The sequence below is a fragment of the Caretta caretta genome, chromosome 6 (genome assembly GCF_965140235.1).
Source record: "Caretta caretta isolate rCarCar2 chromosome 6, rCarCar1.hap1, whole genome shotgun sequence".
NCBI lineage: Eukaryota > Metazoa > Chordata > Testudines > Cheloniidae > Caretta > Caretta caretta.
The window spans coordinates 118,802,493-118,823,254 of NC_134211.1; the positions used below are offsets into that span (position 1 = coordinate 118,802,493).

The 20,762-nt window shown below is 40.7% G+C and overlaps 1 protein-coding gene across 9 annotated transcripts in view; it reads right to left on the reverse strand.

The window, feature by feature from the left end:
• SLC38A6 (solute carrier family 38 member 6) overlaps positions 1 to 20,750 on the reverse strand; it is a 53,602-nt gene extending 32,852 nt beyond the window's left edge. For 7 of the 9 annotated variants that reach the window (XR_007357078.2, XM_048852794.2, XM_048852792.2 and 4 more), the window contains exons 1-5: positions 20,514 to 20,750; positions 18,217 to 18,347; positions 17,312 to 17,385; positions 13,175 to 13,227; positions 7,319 to 7,358 (exon numbers count right to left, since the gene is read on the reverse strand). Coding sequence is in view for 8 of the 9 variants with exons in the window: in XM_048852794.2 (XP_048708751.1) it covers positions 7,319 to 7,358; positions 13,175 to 13,227; positions 17,312 to 17,385; positions 18,217 to 18,347; positions 20,514 to 20,630 (415 nt within the window). In the remaining variant the exon portion in view is untranslated. Of the gene's footprint in view, positions 1 to 7,318; positions 7,359 to 13,174; positions 13,228 to 17,311; positions 17,386 to 18,216; positions 18,348 to 20,146; positions 20,293 to 20,513 lie in introns of those variants that run through there. The other 2 variants (XM_048852787.2, XM_048852788.2) reach the window with 2 other exon arrangements.
• Between the last annotated feature and the right edge of the window lie 12 nt (positions 20,751 to 20,762).

Here is a 20,762-nt window from a genome sequence, read left to right on the forward strand (position 1 = left end):
TGGCATTGAGAGAGCATTGTTGGAAAAGCACATTACCCACACCTCTACAAAACCCCCCAAAAAGTCTCTTATGCAGACCCTTTCCTAGATTTAGCTCTTTTTATACTTAAGAAAAGTCTGCCAAATATTGACTATTTTAATCGCAAAAAATCTCCTAAACAAAAAATAAGAAATACATATTCAGTAATGTATTCAACATCATTTACTGAAATTTGCTACAGTTTAGTCGACTGCCTTCATGTGTTGTTCATTTTGTTGATCATATTAACAGACTGTAAAATGTAACTCACAAGAGAATAAAATGTCTGCGGTTATCTGTAGAACGTCTGTTTAAAATGCATAGTATGCAAGCAAACAGCATAGCTCAAGATAGAGCTAGGCTTGCAGGATGCAAAACCACCACCATTGCTTCAGTTTCCTTTCCCGATACCCTTTGGCGTTCATCAATTTGTTTTTGCTTTTAGTTTAGAATCTGACTGGAAACAGTTTTTGATGTTTTCAAAGAGGAAATAATTTTGCACCTTTTGAGAGCCAGTTGACTGCAGGTAAATAATTTAACTTGTAGAAGGCACAACTGGAAACCATTATAAACTAACTAATCTTCTTCAGCACTAGAATTTACTAAATCCTTGTAAAATGAAATTCTGCTTTCACATACATTTGATTTGGGAAACTCAATTCCATGGAGCTGCAAATACTGATCATTTGGACACAACAAACAAAAAGCAGGCAAACTGATCTTTAACAAAAGAGTTCCACTGTACACCTCAGACTGTTGTTGCAAAAGATCCCTGCGGAAATCATCTGTGTTCAACTGCAGTATTTAATTCCAGCTGCTCCTGCATATAGTATCATTAAATTAATGTTCTCAAAATTTCCAATTTGTTTCTATCTATCAAAACTTCCAGGTTCCATGTGATCAGTCATACCTCCCTAAAGCAATGATCTTCTGCTAGTGCCAGTCTTTAGCCTGGAGAAATATGCTGTAAAACTCCGCCCACATAATTCCCGCTTTAGACCTCAATGCTGAAGATTTGTTAGTGTTGGCAACAGATTGTGAAATGCTGTTGCGCAATACTTTATGATGTGTCTCTCCATTTTCCACAAATCTTGCTAAAATACTTCACTCTCCAACTTCATTCATTATATATGCTGTTATATCCCTACTGACACACACACTTTATTGCTGGAGAGGACAATTAATCGGAGGGTATTTTTTAAATGGGAAATCTTTGAGAGCTTTTCCTTGGGGAAGAATTCCTTCTCATTGTCCTGCCCCCTTCCATGGAGTAGCAGCCCAAAACCTGGCAGATCCTTCAGGATCTAGGGGAACCCACAGGATGCAGAACCCTGGCTCTGGCCCACTGCACCCCGCTCACTGCTACACAGACACACAACTCCATTGGAGCTTCAATAGCAGGGGCTCCCTCTAGATTCAGTTACTTCTGGAGAGGATTATGTAACAGAATAGATAAACATTGATGGGGTTTTTTAAATTAAAAAATTGATGTTTTAAAATGTCAAATCTGATTTTAAATTAAAATAAATTTTTCTTTTAAAAATTAAACCCATTTAAAATGACAACCTTACTATACTCTATTAAAATCATTTGAATTAAATAAAAAACATTCAAACAGTACATCTTTGCTCCTGAAGTTTCAAAGAAAGTCATACCACTGACTCTCTTTGAACAGTCACTGAATAAGCACTGGAACCAGAGTTTGTTGAAGGGCTAAATCAGCTTTTGACAGTAGTAGCCTCTTCTGCAGGTGCAGAGAGAATATTTTCTTCTTTTCAGTTTATTCCACATCCCACTAGTTCAGTTCAACAACTAGTTCATTCAAAGTTTGAGAAACCTGTTGGGAGCTGAAAAAGCAGGAATGTTTATTTTCCTCTTCCAATCTAAGACTAAAAACAAGGTGTGATAGGAGGAGATCTGACAGTTCTAAAATCTTGAAGGTCATGGTGACTAGAAACAATCAGTTGACTTCATTAACTACAGATAATACTTCCTTTGTTTAATAAATCATTTTTATATGTAAAACATAGTTTGATTAACTTTTTTCCATATGTGGCCAGCACATTTAATGTAATTGTATTTAACTAACAAAAACATTTTTAAAATGATGATTTTGCAGATTTTTAATTGAATTTCAATTTCCATCCAAATGCAGCTTGACACAAATCGTAAGTAAAAATATTAATCATTTAGAGAATAAGAAATGCATCTCAATATAATAAAAGTAGTAAAAATCAAGAATTGGAATAAATATATAATTGCTTAAATAATGGGTATTAGTATGGTTAGCAAAAAAAGGACCAAATCATACCGTAGCAGGGCTACTCACCTCCTGACTGTCCCCTCATGGCCAGGAGTAGCTCTGTGGCACCCTGCCTCAGTATCCCCTCTTGGGTAACTGAAGGACTCCATACAGTCTCATCCTCTAATCCATCAACATGGTTTATTATCATGAACTGTTTTGAACTATGTTCTGGTAAAGTCCCAACACATATTCCATTTATCACCCAAGTGCAAACACCCAACACATCTTTGGCCCTCAATGCCACATATACCACACACTGGCACCTTCAACCATGGCCTCTTTGCCAGTCCTCTTCGGTCCCTCTGCCAGAACAGCCACCCCAGACCTTCCAACTGGAGTGCAAACCTGCTCTTCCCAGGGGAATCATCCACATGTTGGGAAATCATTCTTGCCAGAGGAGCATCTCTTAACTCCCTCTGGCCCTCTCACTGTTCTCTAAGGTTCAGCCTTTCAGTGCTGAGACATCAGTCTTAGCTCCAGCTTGGAAACAGCAGGCACCTGTTGCCTTCAGCCCTGGCTCGAGGAGAAACCCCTCTTGCTGCTCTCCTTGCCTTCAGCCTTCTCCCAGGAACCACAGTCAGTCTCCTAGCTCTGGCAGCTCTCATCCGCCCCTCTCCCAACTGACTCATGTCTGTGTTCTAAGGTTACCTTCATTCATTGGCGCTCTCTCTTCTCTAGAGCTCAGATAACCTCTTTTAAGCCCCACTGAAGTGAGCTGAGGCAGCACAGGTACTGTCCCTGCTCCTCTTAAAAGGCCAGTGTCACCCTGTGACACATACTAACCAATGAGAATGAACCATCTTTTTCAAAAAAACTAAAAAGTATAAATGCAGAACAAGATTAAAATCAATTATGTAAATCAAGATTTCCTGCTTGCTGATTTAAATCAAGATCAGTGATTTAAATCAATCCACCTTCTTACGTAAATAAGTGAATACAGCCTGGTGCTGTGGTAACCAAGAATCTTCCTTAGGACAAAATGCTTTTTCCCCCCTCCTCTCACACATGCAGACTCAGAACTGCATGGAGAGCCCTTCAGCTGGGATGTGTGTAGATGGAATAGACAACAGACCTCCTCCCCCCTTTCAGCATGGCAGGCCTGAAACGTACACCTAGAGCAGAGGTGGGCAAACTACAGCCCACGGGCCACATCCGGCCCGTGGGACCCTCAGGCCTGGCCCCTGAGCTCCTGGTCCGGGAGACTAGTCCCCAGCCCCTCCCCCGCTGTTCCCCCTCCCATGCAGCCTCAGCTCACTGGGCTGCCAGTGCCGTGCTCTGGGCAGGGGGGCTGCGAGCTCCTGGGGCAGCGCAGCTGCAGAGCCCGGCCTGACCCGGTGCTCTGTGCTGCGCAGAGGCACGGCTGTAGCACTGCCAGCCACCGGTGCTCCAGGCAGCGCAGTAAGGGGGCGGGGGGTTGGATAGAGGACAGGGGAGTTCGGGGTGGTGGTTAGGGGGCGGGGGTGTGGATAGGGGTCGGGGCGGTCAGAGAGCAGGGAATAGGGGGGTTGAATGGGGGCAGGGGTTCCAGAAGGGCAGTCAGGAAGGAGAGGAGGGGAGGGGTTGGAGGGGGCAGTGGGGGGCAGTCAGGGGATAGGGAGAAGGGGTAGTTGGATGGGGCAGGGGTCCTGGGGTGGGGCAGTCAGGAATGAGAGGAGGGGTTGGATGGGGCGGTGGGGGGCAGTCAGGTGAGGGAGGTCCGGGGGTGGTCAGGGAGCAGGGCGTGGTGGATGGAGCAGGAGTCCCAGGGGGGCAGTCAGGGGGCAAGAAGCAGGAGGGGTAGGATAGGGGTCAGGGGCTGTGCCAGGCCACGCCTGGCTGTTGAGGGAGGCACAGCCTCCCCTAACCGGCCCTCCATACAATTTTGGAAACCCGATGTGGTCCTCAGGCCAAAAGGTTTGCCCGCCCCTGACCTAGAGGATCATTCCATGCATGGATCTCAGGAGGAGGTGGGAAGTGAGACAGTACAGGACATGGATAGGACAACATGATGATCTGGCATCATGCAACTTCCTATCTACAGCCTAATTCTCCAACCCCTTCTCATGCTAAGTAGCACTTATGTGAATAGTCCCACTGAAGTCAGTGGGACTATTTGAGTGAGTAACTATTACTAGTAGGAGTAAAGTTTTTAAAGACGATTATTCAATTAGACTTATAAATGTGGAAAAAAGAAAAATCATGTTTAAATACTTTAGAGTGACAAATCCCAAGCCCTATCCCTAACTTTGAATTCCCTAGCTTCTGATTGCTTATGTCTCAACTTTAACTTTTAAAATGACTATTAAGGAAAAAATTTTTAAGGCTGATTGATCCAAATTTGAGTTACTATTCCTCTTCTTATAGCTGTTTGTAAAAACCAAGCAAGTTCTTCTTTTGTCAATGCTTCTTTGCACAGTAGTAAAGTCAGCATCCCCATATAAACAAACAAACCAGTGGGTATGTGCAATAAAGTTATTAAAAATAAGAAGTTTACTTTCAATTCTGCAAGATGTTTTTTGTTTTGGGTTTTTTTAAAAAAATATAACCATAAGAAAAAGGCTTTTTAAAGTTTATGAAAAAAAAAAAAAAAACAAACTAACCCAGAACACTAAAGGCATCCCTTTAAACGTTAAATAACGTTTCCACTCCAATTGAGTGTAAGTCACTTCCATATATTCTGGTTACTTTTAGAAATAATGAGACCACACTAAAAAATAATGCTTAGCCTACATTCTGAAAGTGCCAATAATCTTCTTTGTAATGAGATTCCAAATGATACAATATTCCCAGCTCTGATGATGGAAAAGGTAAACTGAGAACATTTTATTTCTAGTCGTACTCTGAAATTTAAGACACTGATACAGCGTGAAAGACTACTGAAGGGTCATGGCTTTGCTGGATGCAAAAGAAACAGGGCGGGGGGATGGAACATCAAAGAAAGCGCTGAACATAAAGAAGTCTATACTGATAAGACTAGAGGCATCCCTTCAGGACAAACTAAACTCAAAGGCCTGACCTCTCTCACTGAGAAACCCATGGAAGGGGACCAAAAAGGCAAGAAAACTTCCTGTACCTTAATTGTCTCTTCAAGGGTCAAGAACATGGAGTTTTGATTGGGAGAGGCCTCCTAATCCTGGAAATCTGTTAAATACTAGGAGAGCCAATTGTAAGGGTGGTTCCTGACCACCACACGGCTTCACTAGCTCCCACCTTTCCCCTGGCAGCATGCTTCCAAAGGACCATGCTGCTATTGGCTGAGTCTCTTTGAGACAGTAGAAATAGCAGCTGCTGGGGAGGGAGGATTCATTGAGAGTGAAAACAAAGCTCCCACAGGATACCAGGAGATGGAGGAAGTGCCATGGAGGCTGCATTCCCCATCCCCACCTCCAGTTAGACAAGACAGAGTGCCTCTTTATGCAAAGGGGGGGGGTGCTTTTGATCTAGCAACACTACATTGATTCAGTTAGGGAAAAATCGCCTATCCCTATCTGTGAAATGGGTTAATCTTTGCAAAGAACTTAAATGTATGAGGGCAGGAAATACGTGTACCACTCTCCTATACAAAAGATCTTTGCACTTAAATCCTGAGAACCAAAAGACAGAGGATTTGGAAAGTGACAGGCATTTTTAAATACCTGAAAGAACGCTTTCCAATTGTGAAAGCTGCTCCTTGAATTAACCTGTTAAACAGAAATGAAATTCTTGGCAGAACAGGTCAAGATCCCTGGCAGAGAATTCCATTGCAGAAGATGGAATAAGCAGTTTGATAATATCCAACATGCAACAGCTTGGGCCTCTAGCATGACTAAACTGAGTTTTATTAAAAATGACACACAGAGAAGGTTATGAACTGTTATGGGGATGAAATAAGACTCAAATTTCCTTTGACCGAATAGCCTTGTACTAGATCCCAGAGTCACCCGAACCTTCACTATGTATCCCCTCTTTGTCTAAAAGCATTTATTTAGTGGTCCAGTCAAATGGGAAAGGAAATTTAAAAATCTGTTCATAGCTACATAACATCCGCTAAAACCTGCATGAATAAATAATCTTTAGACCTTGGAATTAATGTGTTTGCTCCTGTCTGATATTAATTCCAGGATTTTTATAGTCATTTAAATTAAGTAGTTTCCATTACTAGCAATTTTAGTAAAGGCAGGCCAATCATAAAAGCAGTTACTTGGTCTACTTCTACGTCCATTTTGCAATAAGTCCAGGTACTCTGATAATGACTGCTTGTTCTTTACAGACAGACACTGGAACACTGTTTCTCTGAGTCATTATAAATGACTGTCTGCATCCTCTTTCTTAATCTTTTTATTTTGTTTTCAGCACATTTCCTGCTTTCATACAGGAGAAAGAATCAGTTTAAACCTGAGCATTCCACAGCGGTCAGTCACTCTCTTCTAACTCTACCTTTTAAACCTACCTTCTTTTGGACTCTACTCTTAATATTTCTGTAAGTACTCCTACTTTATTCATATGCTGGTTGCTAATTGGGATTTACATGTTTATAACTATTTAATTGATTATATACCGGTAGTTCTTTTTTGCTCATCTTAGTACATTTCCTAATAAAATAACTGTCTTGAAATAAAAATAGCTAGACTACGCAGCAGATGACAAAAAACTGATTAGTGTGAAAAACAGACCACATTACGAAGGATAATGTATAATCAACACAAAATATCAAATTAACCAAAAATAGAGAAAAACTACCATTAAGCTAGCATACACAGCATTCTATGGTTCAGTAAATAGAAGCCACTAAAACAATTAAATTCAAAGGCCAACTTTTATGTTTGCATTCATCACGTCATGGGTAGGAATTGCAAGGTAAAGAGCATGTGATGTGACAAAGTGTACCTACTGTAGCACTTGGGCATAACAAGATCTCATAAACCCGTAAATTTCCTTTTTGTCAGCCTCTCTCACAAGTATAATTTTACCGAAATATAGCCTTTTGTGTTTATAAACACCCCAAAGCACACATACTCCACTATGAAATTTCTTACCTCCAATATTCTGAATAATTATCGTACTTCCCACAATAACCTATAAAAAAATTGATTTCTTTAGAAAGGGTAAGGAAAACTTAAATCAAAACTTCAGTCTAACAGTCAAATTGCATATTGATTATCTTAAACCAAACGTAGAACTGATAATTAGTACTGTCTTCTGTTTAGTTTAACACATGTGGAAACAAATGTAATACAACAGCAAAAAATCTTCACCAGAATACTGTATTTTCATTTTGAGATGACAGAACAAAAGTAGTTATAAATGAAGTCTGCTCTGTAGACCGCTCATTTTTGTATCATTCAGAGGGCATTTGAGTATATTCTAATAATTTTCTTAGAACTTTGCTGCATCTGTCATTCGCCTCTGAAGAGACAATCACATAGTACATGCAAATCTTTTCTGTGTGTCAGCCTCATCAGAGGCTATGAATATTTTATTCTGAACCTTAAACCTCATTTTCTCTTTAGAATATTAAAAATTTACTCTTAGATCAGCAAAAATAAAAGGAGCACCTTAGTGACTAACAAATTTATTTGAGCATAAGCTTTCGTGAGCTACAGCTCTTAGATCAGGGATTTTTTAAATTTAAATTTCTGATCATTTGTAGGACCAGTGCTGGGAAAGAAGTTTACCAGTCCAGAAAGCACTGAACTGATCCAAAGTATATCTAGCCTTTACAGTCATGAGAGAAGACCTTAATATTTGTAGTCAATGGGGCTAGCCTGCCAGCTTGCTGTGTTATATAATCTGTTTGCCTTTATTAATTTGATTGAGTATATTATTTTGGTTTATATTGCAGTGGATATTATTTCATTATATTTGGCTGTAATGCAAGGAACCTACAGGCCTGTATCCTGTATGATTAGTTAGAGCAAGTTGCATAAGTGTTTGTAACCTTTGGCATAGATAAATTGCCTACCAGTTACCCTTCTGACTTTGGGGAACTGAATGGAGAACTGAAGGTGTTTACCAAAATTCTGGGACATATCAGTAACCACAAGGTGCACCGCAGGAGCATGGAAGAAACAGTTCAGAGCAAAGGTAATGGTTTTGAGAATGAGATAATCGATATTAATATGTATGAATATGTTATTCATAGGTACGAATGTGCTAGTCTATAGAGTAAGTGCACCCTAAGATTTATCTGGATGAGGAAATAAGATTTGGGCATGGAAGGTTGGGCACGAATATGAATATTCAAGATAGTGCCAGGACCCTATAAGAGGACAAACCCCCATGTTGAAGAATCCTTCTCTTGGTTATCTTTCTTTAAGTTCTCTTTTGTTAAGCTATCAGCTCAGCTTCTGCAATATAGCTTAGCTACTCAACACTCGAACCTGATCTCTACTATTTTGGGATTGAGGAACCTGGACCATCAAACTCAATGGATATGCTAGAGACCAGGGTGGCCTTTTGTGTCTCACAACCAGATCCCCCATGCAGGGTGTGAGTATGCTAGTTTAAATAGCTTTTGTAAAAGGGATCTTACCACCAGGAACTATAGAACTGTACCCTGCTACAAACCCCGGTGCCAACTCTGTTCACATATCTATTCAAGGGACAACATCATAGGACCTAACCACATCAGCCACACCATCGGGGCTTGTTCACCTGCACATCTACCAATGTGATATATGCCATCCTGTGCCAGCAATGCCCCTCTGCCATGTACATTGGCCAAACCGGACAGTCTCTACGCAAAAGAATAAATGGACACAAATCTGACATCAGGAATCATAACATTCAAAAACCAGTAGGAGAACACTTCAAACTCTCTGATCACTCAGTAACAAACCTAAAAGTAGCAATTCTTCAACAAAAAAACCCTTCAAAACAGACTCCATTGTGAAGCTGCAGAACTGGAATTAATTTGCAAACTGTATACCATCAGATTAGACCTGAATAGAGACTGGGAGTGGTTGGGTCATTACAAATACTAAACTTAATTTCCCCAGTACTAATTTCTCCCTACTGTTACTCACATCTTCTTGTCAACTGTCTGTAATGGGCCACTCTCTTACCACTTCAGAAGTTATTTTTCCTCCCTTGGTATCCTGCTGTTAATTGATTTATCTTGTTAGACTGACCTCACACTTGGTAAAGCAACCCCCATCCTTTCATGTATTTATACCTGCTCCTGTTCACTCCATGCATCTGATGAAGTGGGTTCTAACCCACGAACACTTATGCCCAAATAAATTGGTTAGTCTCTAAGGTGCAACAAGGACTCCTTGTTATTTTTGCTGATACTGACTAACACGGTTACCACTCTAAAACTACTCTTTTTTTGTGGCTCTGTGGTTTGTAGCTTTGATTACTCTCTCGTTTATTTTAATACAGATCTTAAAATTTTGACTTTGTCCTCAGTGTGAATGTCCTTGCTGCACACCTCAAGAGTCCAGACAAAGTACCGAACTCTCTACATTCTCTAATTCTGTAGTCTGATTTTGGAACAAGAACCTAAGTATCTTCTGGGCAGATCATTGGCAAGCCTATAATAAATCAGCCCTATAAAATCAGGTTAACAAATTATGTTTCTGTGATTACTATCTTGCTGTCTTTCTAGTTCAATTCCAACGTATAACCATGGACCAAGGTAGTGGGTACTTATTTTGTGGGCACAAAGTTAGTAAGTAAATAATCAGCGTTAGACTATTACGGTGTTGGGCGCAATGGAAAAAGCTAAGAAGGAGGAATAAAGAGAAGAAAAAGAGGTGGCTGAAAACCTGGATCAACTTCTACATACCATTTCAACGCTCAGATTTCAATCTTTCAGGTAGTTTACAGAATTAATTTCTAGTTGTGATGTGTTACAAAATAGCAGCTATTAAAATCATGCCAGAATTGAAGTTGAGAAAAAAAGCAAGATAAGTTTGACATGTTTTTAAGAAGTATGAGACCTTGTCATTTGCTAAGGCTGGAAAGAAATGTCTAACACTACCAGAGAGCTAAAATTACCAGCTTTTCAACAGTAGAAACATTTTTGGTTCTGATTACTTGTGGTTAACACATTTACAATGGATTTAATATTTTGTTAAATATCAAGATTTATTACTGGTTGAGGTAACCTGATCTAATCTTAGTTTTAGTCAATAAATACTGAAGGTCACCTAGACTAGAGTCATTATTTACTAATTAATGCTACTGGAAGTTGTGCATGCCTAATGGGCCAGATTCCAATCTCAGTTACACCCAATGCATCTGAGATCAGAATCTGGCCAGTGAAGCAGAAAAGAGACTTCTGCCTTGTGCTTTTTTTGTCCTCAGGAAGTTGTTTAAAAAGGCAACCTTTTAACACTTTGTTTTGGCAGTTCACACAGAACCTGAAACACAGATCAGAATAATAATGGAGAATGTGTAATGTTTAATATACTTCCGTCTCAAAAAGGAGATCCACTACCAGTGTTTTCCCCACTGTGACAGGGTGTTCACCCCACACAAGGCAGAGTGGGTTAAAGTAGGTCAATTAACCTTATATGCTGAATCTAGAGGAGAGCCAGAGCTCAATAAAGCCTAATGGAAGAAGTAGTTCCACTGGGAAGGAACAGGTTGGGCCTGTCTAAAGGGATGAAGTGGAGAACAGAAGGGAGCTGCTCCAGAGGAAGTAGTTGGCAATCACTCCCCGAGGGAAGGGAGGTTTCTTTAAGGCTACAGAGTCTTGACAAGTCAAAGGGAGGAAGTAGTTGGACTGGGGACGCCAGGGGACTAAAAAAGGGATGTAGGAAAGAGCCCAGAGAACCAGCGACAGGGCCTGGGAGCAAGAAGACTGTAGCTGCTAGACATATGGTCCCTGGGCCTGAACCTGGTGGACCCAGGTTTCCCTGTCAGCAGCTGGGAAAGTTGCACAAGACCTGGCCTTGAACTGGAAGACCGCCTGGAACAGCATGTGGACAGTGGATCCAGTGGGATGCTGATATCCTGGAAGGGGAGACCTACAGTGACCTGGCTGGAGGACTGAGTCACAAAGAGGGAGCACCACGAATCCAGGAGAGTGAGGGGGAGATGTGGTAGGAGCAACTGTGAGATGGGGGGCCTCAGACCTGAAAGGAGCTAATATCTAGTTGGTGGTGTCCCAACAGCGAGTGAACACTGTTACACCTGCACATGCTACATCTAATACTGGACAAATCTGGTTAAGAAAAAAAGCATGCAGCAGACCATCTATTAATCAACCTGGAAGCCACATCAATTTATTCTTAACCCAAAAAAGCCTTTATAAGGATGTCTGAGAATAAGAATTGTTCATCTGAAGTGATCACTAAATTAATAACACTCCTTAAACTTTGTCTGATTTACTTACAGTATTCACCTTTCATGTAGTATCTAAGGTACATCTTCACAGCAAACAAAGACCCACCACAGAGAGTCTCAGAGCCTGGGTCAACTTACTGGAGCTCATGCTGAGGAGCTAAAAATAATAGTATAGATAAGGCCCTACCAAATTTATGGCTGTGAAAAATGTGTCACAGACCATGAAATAAGTCCTTCCCTGTGAAATCTGATTTCCCCCTTGCTACTGGGAACACCCCAGCCAGGGGGCTCCTAGGTGCAAGTCCCAGTCAGGATTGGAAGGGAAAGGACTTGTCCTTCCCCTGCACAGCTGCTCTCACTCTCAGGGGGAGATCAGACCCACCTCCGATTGCCTCCCCTGCTGCAGGAAGCTCCAGCCCCAGAGGTTCCTGCAGCTGGAGGAGGCTTGTGGAAGTGGGTTGTCCGATATCACCCAGCTGCTCTCCTAGCTGCAAGTCCTTACTGGGCTGGGGTGGACAGGACTTGTCCTTCCCTTCCATGGCAGTTTTGGAGGTCTGGAGGGCGGGGAAAAGAGATCAGATCCACCTTCCCCTGCTGCAGGAAGCTCCCTGTCTAGCATCAGAGGTTTCTGCAGCTGGAGGAGGCTTGTGGAGGTGGGTCCGATATCCTCCTGCTCCTGGAAGCGCTCCAGCTAGGGGGCTCCTAGCTGTTATTCCCTGCTGGGCTGGGGAGGGACAAGATTTGTCCTTCCCTTGCATGGCAGCTCGGGATGGGGAGGAGGAGGGGAATCAGACCCACTTCTGAGTACCTTTTGGGTTGAGACCCCCATGGTTACAACACCATGATATTTCAGATGTAAACAGCCGAAAACATGAAACTGACCAATTTAAAAACCCTCTGGCCATGAAATTGATCAAAATGGACCATGAATTTGGTAGGGCCCTAAGTATAGGTGTTTGGGCTCAGGCTCTGAAACCCAGTAAGGGTCTTGGAACCCGGGCTCTAACCCAAGCCTGAATATCACTACTATTTTTAGTCCTGCAGAGCAGGGCTGGCAAGCCTGAGTCAGCTGACCTGGGGTCTGAGACTCACTGCTGCAAAGGGGTTTGCTGTGTAGACATCCCCTAAGCACTCAGAGTTGAAGCACCATGGTGACTCATTCAGAGGCATCTGTAAACAGATTATGTGGTAATATTGTGCAGAATTTGAATGTCAGATAAAAACATTGGAAATAGAGTATTGGGATGAGTAGGTGGTAGCAAAAGCTAACGTACTGTAGTAAATACTATCTATGGACTGGAAAGTAACAACATTTTCCTTCAAGAGATCTTTGTGTTTAAACAGAATATGCCACCATAAATTAAAGCTACATACTTTAGGGCTAACTAAACTTTTGGCCTACACAGTCTAGAATTGAAAACTGGGGATTAGTAGAAATTTATTTACCAAAATCATAGGATTTGTACAATCTTAGGGTTTTGCTAATTATACTACATAGCTATTTCTTAAACAAGAATGATGTAATTATAGTCAACAAAATATTTCTCAGAACTATAGTACAGAATAAAAGAGACATGGGTACTGTAAACAGAAGTTACCTTCCCAGGTGATCCAAATGCAAAGAGACCAAGATCTTCATAAGAAGTGACAGCTGTTAAAAGAAAAACAAAAGTATTTCCAACTTCATATACACTTAGTTATGAATAGTTGGGTGTGGTTAATTTATTTATTTATTTTTACACTGACAAAACTAAAGCAGTATTTTATGATGCTCATTTATAATATAGCTTTTGGATATAAACACTTTCTTCAACATACATTGCTCCATGTACATAATGATCAGTATGCTCAGTAGAAATTTATATTATAGTAGTTTTACGTTAAACATGATTACAAATAAATGGATACCACATCACCTTCTCTTTAAGGATTCTTGTAAATTATACCATGGACTAAACAATTCTGAACAATATTCATTGAACTAATTATTTTATTTCATTTTCATAAAGAATAACCGGGGCAGCTTTGTATTATAGTGGATAAATCTTTCAAGAAATGTCAACCTCACCGCTCAATTCTGCCCAACTCCAACTAATTTAAGAGAGAGCTGAAGGTACACTATACTTTGCAGGGTCAGGCCCTAAGAACAATCACTATAGATCCTTACATACAGTGTAACCTGAACTGAGGCCCACCTTCAAAAGTAATCACTTGACCTAAGCAACCATATTAAAGTAATTCAATATTTCCAATATATATATGCTGGTAACTTAAGGGATCATTCTGAATAGAAGAATTAATCTCAAAATGTTGGTCGATACACATTTTGTTACTAGAAAATCAAGAAGTATCAAAAAAGACGCAAATTATTCTCAAAAATGCCTTTCTTCTAGTCTATATTAATGCAGGGCATGGCTGAGATTCAAACTGCTGTAAATATTTTAGAGGGCAAATCAGTCTTAAACACATGATTTTATTTTTATAACTCTTATACGCTTTCCTCTCACTTAGCCCCTTACAGTGTGCTTTACCATCTCTCCCCATGTCACAATTTATTTTGGCCCCAACCCTGCAAGCTGACCTGCCAGGACAGACCCCCAAGCTGAGTCCCGTTGAAGTCAATGGAATATCACACGGGAGAAAGCATCAGCCTGCGTCAATCAAGTTGCAGGATTGGGGCCTCAGACTAAACTCAAGACAGAGACACTGTTATTTTTCTGTAAAGTTATACACACAGTAATAATTACTGTAGCACAGATAAATAATCACTTAATCATCTTGTAGGCCTTTTGCAAGCTCAGTGTATGACATTCCTCTCTAGTACCATCATCAATATGTTGTGCAAAAACAAAATGGGCCAGAGTCTGCTCTGTTACGCCAGTGTAAACCTGGAATAACTCTGCATTTATGCTAGAAATTAAGTCCTGTGAATAGTTTGGCATTTATTCTCAATTTTTCAAAAGTACAACAATTTGATTTAAAAAGCAAAATAAACTCTACCAGTTTAAAGACAAGGTAGTTCAGCAAAAATATATGATTTCTGAAACATACTGCAACAAAAGGGAAATCCAGTTGTATCCACTGAGGTGAAATTGACAATTACAATACCACTAACACTGATGGCTGCACACTTCACATATAAAAATGTAGCAGCAGCAGCTCACAGTAACCTTAACCCTCTACTCCTGCAAAAATCAATCCAGCTATTAGCTCAATCCTGCTATAATTGAAGACTGAACAACCCTCAACACACAACTTGGGAGTAAACAGCAATGTTTATCTGCTAAGCCATTTGATTGCTACTAGTAATTAGATTCGGTCACTGTTACAAATCCAGAGTATTTGTCTCATTAAAAAATTAGAAACACTTCTATTAAGCACAAACATTTTGGTCATGATGTCTTATTGGAGATCTATCTCCCTTTACAATAGAATTCATATAGAAGCTTCCTCTGAAGACAGCTGCATACCATTTCTTTTTACACTCATTTTTCACCACAATGGACAATTTATAAACGTTGTCAAGGTACTTTTCTTACCATAAAAGTATATCCCCAACTCATTCTCTAGAATTAACCACTGCAATTCCTTCCTTCCCAACCCCAGTCACACATTAGCTCATTATTGTACGTTTGTTCACAAATGCTGGTCTCCTGCATTTTTTTAAAGAATATGTAATGATCTGTTTTGAAGAGTACCCCACGTATAAAGAACAGTATATATTTCACTGAGATAGAGACATAGTAGGTCAAGCTTGTGGCCTTTCAGCCTTAACAGGTTTCCACTAAAAGACCAGCAATGTTCTGTAACCTGGAATTATCTCATTGTTTTTACAGGAACCACTGACCAAAACTATATTAAATGTAACCTGACTGCAACCATCTCGAAATCAATGAAAGCCTATAAGTTTACATCCAGGAATTTTAATACATTTTTTATTCAATGAAGTACTGAGGCATATTTCTGGTCCTAGTTTAGCCTGGCAATGAGTTAATTGGTAGTAATTATTAATTGGAAAGGTGTTCTTCTACAGCATGTGAAATAATTCATACAATCACTTTACTGACATTGCCTCCTTATACTTGTATATGTAAAAAAAAAAAAAAAAAGCTTCCCAGAAGAGCAATATTACCTATGAATAATGACTTAGGGACCTAGAATATAAAGATGGTTTAAAGCCTCAAAGTTCACCAAGTGGAAAGTTCCTTTACTGTAAAATAGCTTTTCCTCCATTTTCCCCCTTTGCCTGCCCCAGTAATTTCCTTTGCACTGGGTTGTCCATGAAGATAATAAATAAAATCAACATAATACCGCCACAATTTAGGATGGATATGATACAGTGCTTTTCATCCATGGTTTTGATACTCTGTAATGTTTTTTACCCTCATTTTACAGATGGGAAAACAGATTAAATATCTTGCCCAAAGTCAGAAAGCATATCTATCACATAACTGGGAACAGAATCTGTGTCTCCTGACTTCCAGTCCAGTGCCTTATCCACTGCATGGATACCTCCTATGAGAAATACTGTACTTTAAAAGATTGTGGTAATGGGGACCATATAAAAACCTACAGTAGACAAAGAATTTTCAAACCTTTGCACTATCAGGTAATGATTCCTTTCTAAACTTGGAACCTTAACTGGCCGGAGAGAAAGAGGTAGCCATAAACTATTCCAAAAGCACCAAGCAGCTATTGCTCTCTTTCATTAAAGTATCCCTAACCTCCACTGATTTTTTTTAATATTATATATAAAGTGTGTGAAAAGGAGATCACTCAACCGATGAAGACAGGAACAGCAGAATCAGGAAACAGTCAGCTGAGTGACCAAAGCTAGCTATGGGAAACGAAGGCAATAAGGAAAGAAAAGAAGGTTTCTCTTACCATGAAAACCATCCTTAAAGTGAAGATGACAGATAGGGCAGTAATGACAAGGTGGATGAGGGGACAGAGACCAGGTTATACCAGAAAACCTCCATGTAGAAGAATTTATGGAACTGGAATCTTAAGGTTTCAATAACAGTTTTAAAAAAGGCATGAGTTAAATCATTAGGTGGCAGCTGATTAGATATTGTAGAGAGTTAAGACTCCAAAGCAAACACTCCTGAACTATGATAAGTTAATACTAAGGGTCTAGAATCAGAAGACACACCAGAATCAAGCAGCGTCAGATGATCCTTAAGATAGAAGAGGTATGCAAAGAGGAAGGGGATGGAGAACAGTCAAATAAGATTACCAAGCCTGATAAGGTATCCATTAAAGTGAATGAGTGTCCACAATGATACTAATTTAGGGCTTGCTGCTGCTCTTATGACTTCAAAGAAAGCAGCAGCAGCAGGGTCTTGGAGTATATATGTAAATGAACAAAATGCTTGAATCCAGAAGCTGTTAAAACAGTCCTTACAAAGCTATATCAGATATTTGCCTTTTTTCGTGCATCTTTACAGAATTTCTGGGAGCTCAAAAATCATTTAGTGCATACCACCTACCACCAAAAAAAAAACAAATTTATTCACAAAGTTTCAGAAGTATGACAATGTTTCAAAAATCACACTTATGGATGAGTTTTATAACAAAATAATGACATATCTTAATTATCAAAATATTACAGCAATAGTGAGATATACAGTATCATATTTATATAACATTAATTCAAATAATTTTACAGGGTCACATCTTTGAGATGTAGATGAGACAAACTATAGACTACTGTTCTATATATTCTCTTCACTTACCAGTCTGAATGCACATACTAAGCAGCAGAAATACAGAGTAAGAAGCAAGGCTGGCAACAATCAGCAGCAAGATACTAAAATATAAAATATTGACGTTTAAGGCATTTCTTAAAGTAAAATACATGTTCTCTTTTTAAATCTTGTGCAATAATAAACCAGTAAGAAGTTATCACGAGACAGGACTTCCACATTTTATGGCTCACATCTGCTGACCAAAGTTCAAATAGTCACTGACTTATCTGCTGTTTGCTATGTTCCACCACACTTCACATTTTTATGTGCTAGACTATAAGTCATCACAGATTTTATTTAGGACAAAAGCACTGCACATGAACCATTTCATAACCACAAGTGGAACATAACCACCAGGAACTGCAACTCTACCGCATGTGTGTTTGTATATATATTAAAGTGAACTTAGTCCTTACAGAAGGAGTCAGACTGACAATGGTAGTTAGTCCTCTATTTATTCACAGAACAGGTACAGCATGAAGAGCAGAAATACAAGCTTCCCCACACTGCTCAGCAGAAGTGCATCAGCCCTATCCTGGACAGCCCAATTTTAAAGCTAAATGGGATAATGATTTTGTGATATAAACATCTATCCATTAGCAATTGGGTTGAGTACCAAATTGCCACCAATTTAATAGTAATTTAATGAGACTTCAGGTCACTACCTCCAAGGCCAGATTTGAAATAATAACCTAGAAGTGAAAGGGTCCATAGCCTTAATGACATAAATATAAGCCACCCAGCCCTTGTACACTGTAATATTTTTCCATACAAAAAACCTCAGCTCAGATCTTGCTCCCCACTTTAAATACTGTAATAACTTTTTTTTTTAAAAAAGAAGAACATGCAAAGGTCATTTTAAAATGGATATGTATGTGAAACTAAAAACTTACCTAAATCCAATGATCCCTGTGTTGGCCATGGCATAGGATAAACCAAGTATTCCACTTCCCATGATTGCATTCATTAAATTAAATACTGAGAAACCAAACGAAACACCTGAAGACGCATGATTCAGGGCTCTCTGTAAATAGGATAAACAAATACAATTAGTATGAGGGTTTTGTGGTTGGTTGTTTGTTTTGGAGAGACCAAAGAAATTTCAGCCACATAACTTCTCCCTCTCTCCATCCAACAGACCCTTATAAAACTCTAGAACCCAGACTTAAAAAATAAATAGTACAGCTGTAGTAATGATCCCCAAACACAGTAGTTTTCTACACAAACTAGAGTGGTTTAGATTAGAATGTGGTTAGCTTTGTTTGTTAAAGAAGGCTTTGATAGCCAATTGAGTGGGGGGGGGGGGGGAGGAAGGAGGAGAAAGGTAAGGAAACAGCAGCATGTGGGAGAGTTGAATACTTCCAAGCCTTAGTTAATCAAACATCTCAGAAAAACTGTTCTCCTCACTTTAAAGCCCTGTACTACTCTGTGTGCCTGCATCTCTGCTCATTTCTTCCTGCTCCACTCTGTAGGGCCAGATCTCCCTACTATAGGCCCCACTTTGTATCCTTGTCATCTTTCTGCCACCTTCTAGGTAGTATTTCACTAGTTCACACTGTCCTTTGAGCTTGAGTGTCTTTTTTTTCCATGTACTAAACACCTTCTCCTCTCCTTAAAATATCTCCTCAAAATACACTTTCTTCATAGAATCATAGAACTGGAACGGACCTTGAGAGGTCATCTAGTCCAGTCCCCTGCATCAAGGCAGGACTAAGTATTATCTAGGCCATCCCTGACAGGTAGTTGTCCAACCTGCTCTTAAAAATCCCCAATGATAGAGATTCCACCATTTCCCTAGGCAATTTATTCCAGTGCTTAACCTCTCTGACAGTCAGGAAGTTTTTCCTAATGTCCAACCTTAACCGCCCTTGCTGCAATTTAAGCCCATTGCTTCTTGTCCATCCTCAGAGCTTAAGAAGAACAATTTTTCCTCCCTCCTCCTTGTAACAACCGTTTATGTACTTGAAAACTGTTATCATGTCCCCTCTCAGTCTTCTCTTCTCCAGACTAAACAAACTCAATTTTTTCAATCTTCCTTCACAGGTCATGTTTTCTAGACCTTTAATCTTTTTTGTTGCTCTTCTCTGGACCGTCTCTAATTCGTCCACATCTTTCCTGAAATGTGGCGCCCAGAACTGGACTCAATAATCCAGAAGAGGCCTAATCAGCGTGGAGAACAGCAGAAGAATTACTTCTTATGTCTTGCTTACAATACTCCTGCTAATACATCCCAGAATGATGTTTGCTCTTTTTGCAACAGCATTACACTGTTGACTCATATTTAGCTTGTGATCCACTATGACTCCCAGATCCCTTTCCGCAGTACTCCTTCCTAGACAGTCATTTCCCATTTTGTATGTGTGCAACTGATTGTTCCTTCCTAAGTAGAGTACTTTGAATTTGTCCTTATTGAATTTCATCCTATTTACTTCAGACCCTTTCTCCAGTTTGTCCAGATCATTTTGAATTTTAATCCTCCCCTCCCAGCTTGGTATCGTCCACAAAACTTGGTAAGTGTACTCTTTATGCCATTATCTAAATCATTGATGAAGTCTCTCAAAAACAAAATGCTTCAATATTCTTACTCAATGGCGATATTACGTATCATTTGTCTGAACTAGCCTATCAGCTTCTTGGGTGGAGACTGTCCTCTTATTTGCTTCTAGGGCACCAAGCACACTAATGCTAATAAAATACAAGCAGCACCAAAAAATACCAACACAGTAATTCCCACCCAACCTCCCCACATTATCATCAGGGCTGCATGTCCCTGCTGGTTTAAATTCAGCCCAGACTAGTAACACCCAACCCAATAGTCATTACCATCTAACAGCTGTCCAAGACGAGTTTGGTGATTTCAGTCGGGTGAACAATGGTTTCACTTCACAAACAACCCACTGGCCCTTCATCTACTTTCTCGGGTGGCAGGATCAAGCCAAGAAGCCAAGGCTTGAATTGCCCATGGAGAATGATCCCTCCTCCCATCCCCAGTCACCCCTCAAAGCACAAGCGGGGAAGCCTGGCTAGGCGGGACCTGTCCTGCGGATAAAAAGTCTCCCCCTCCTCCCCTCACACCTACGTGCCTGACACCTCCCTCCTCCCCGGCTCCAGCTCAGACCCAGCTCCGCTCCCTCAGCTCCTGCCCCAGACACCCCCCGGGACCCGCCCAGCCCCCCGTCCCCTCACACACATCGCCCAGCGGCGCCGGCGGCAGCAACGGGGTGGACTCCTGCTCCCCTTCCTGCTCGCGGGCGGACAGGTACCAGCCCGGCTCGCAGTTGATACTCCCGGGCCCCGGCTGCTGCATGGTGCCCTTTGCCTCCCAGCTAGGCCAACCGCTCCTTCCCGCGCCTCCTCTCGAGGGGAGGGAGTTGGGCGGCGCCTCAAGCCGGGCTGGGGCCGCCCCCTTCGGGCCGGCCGGGGAAGGCGGCGCCTCCTG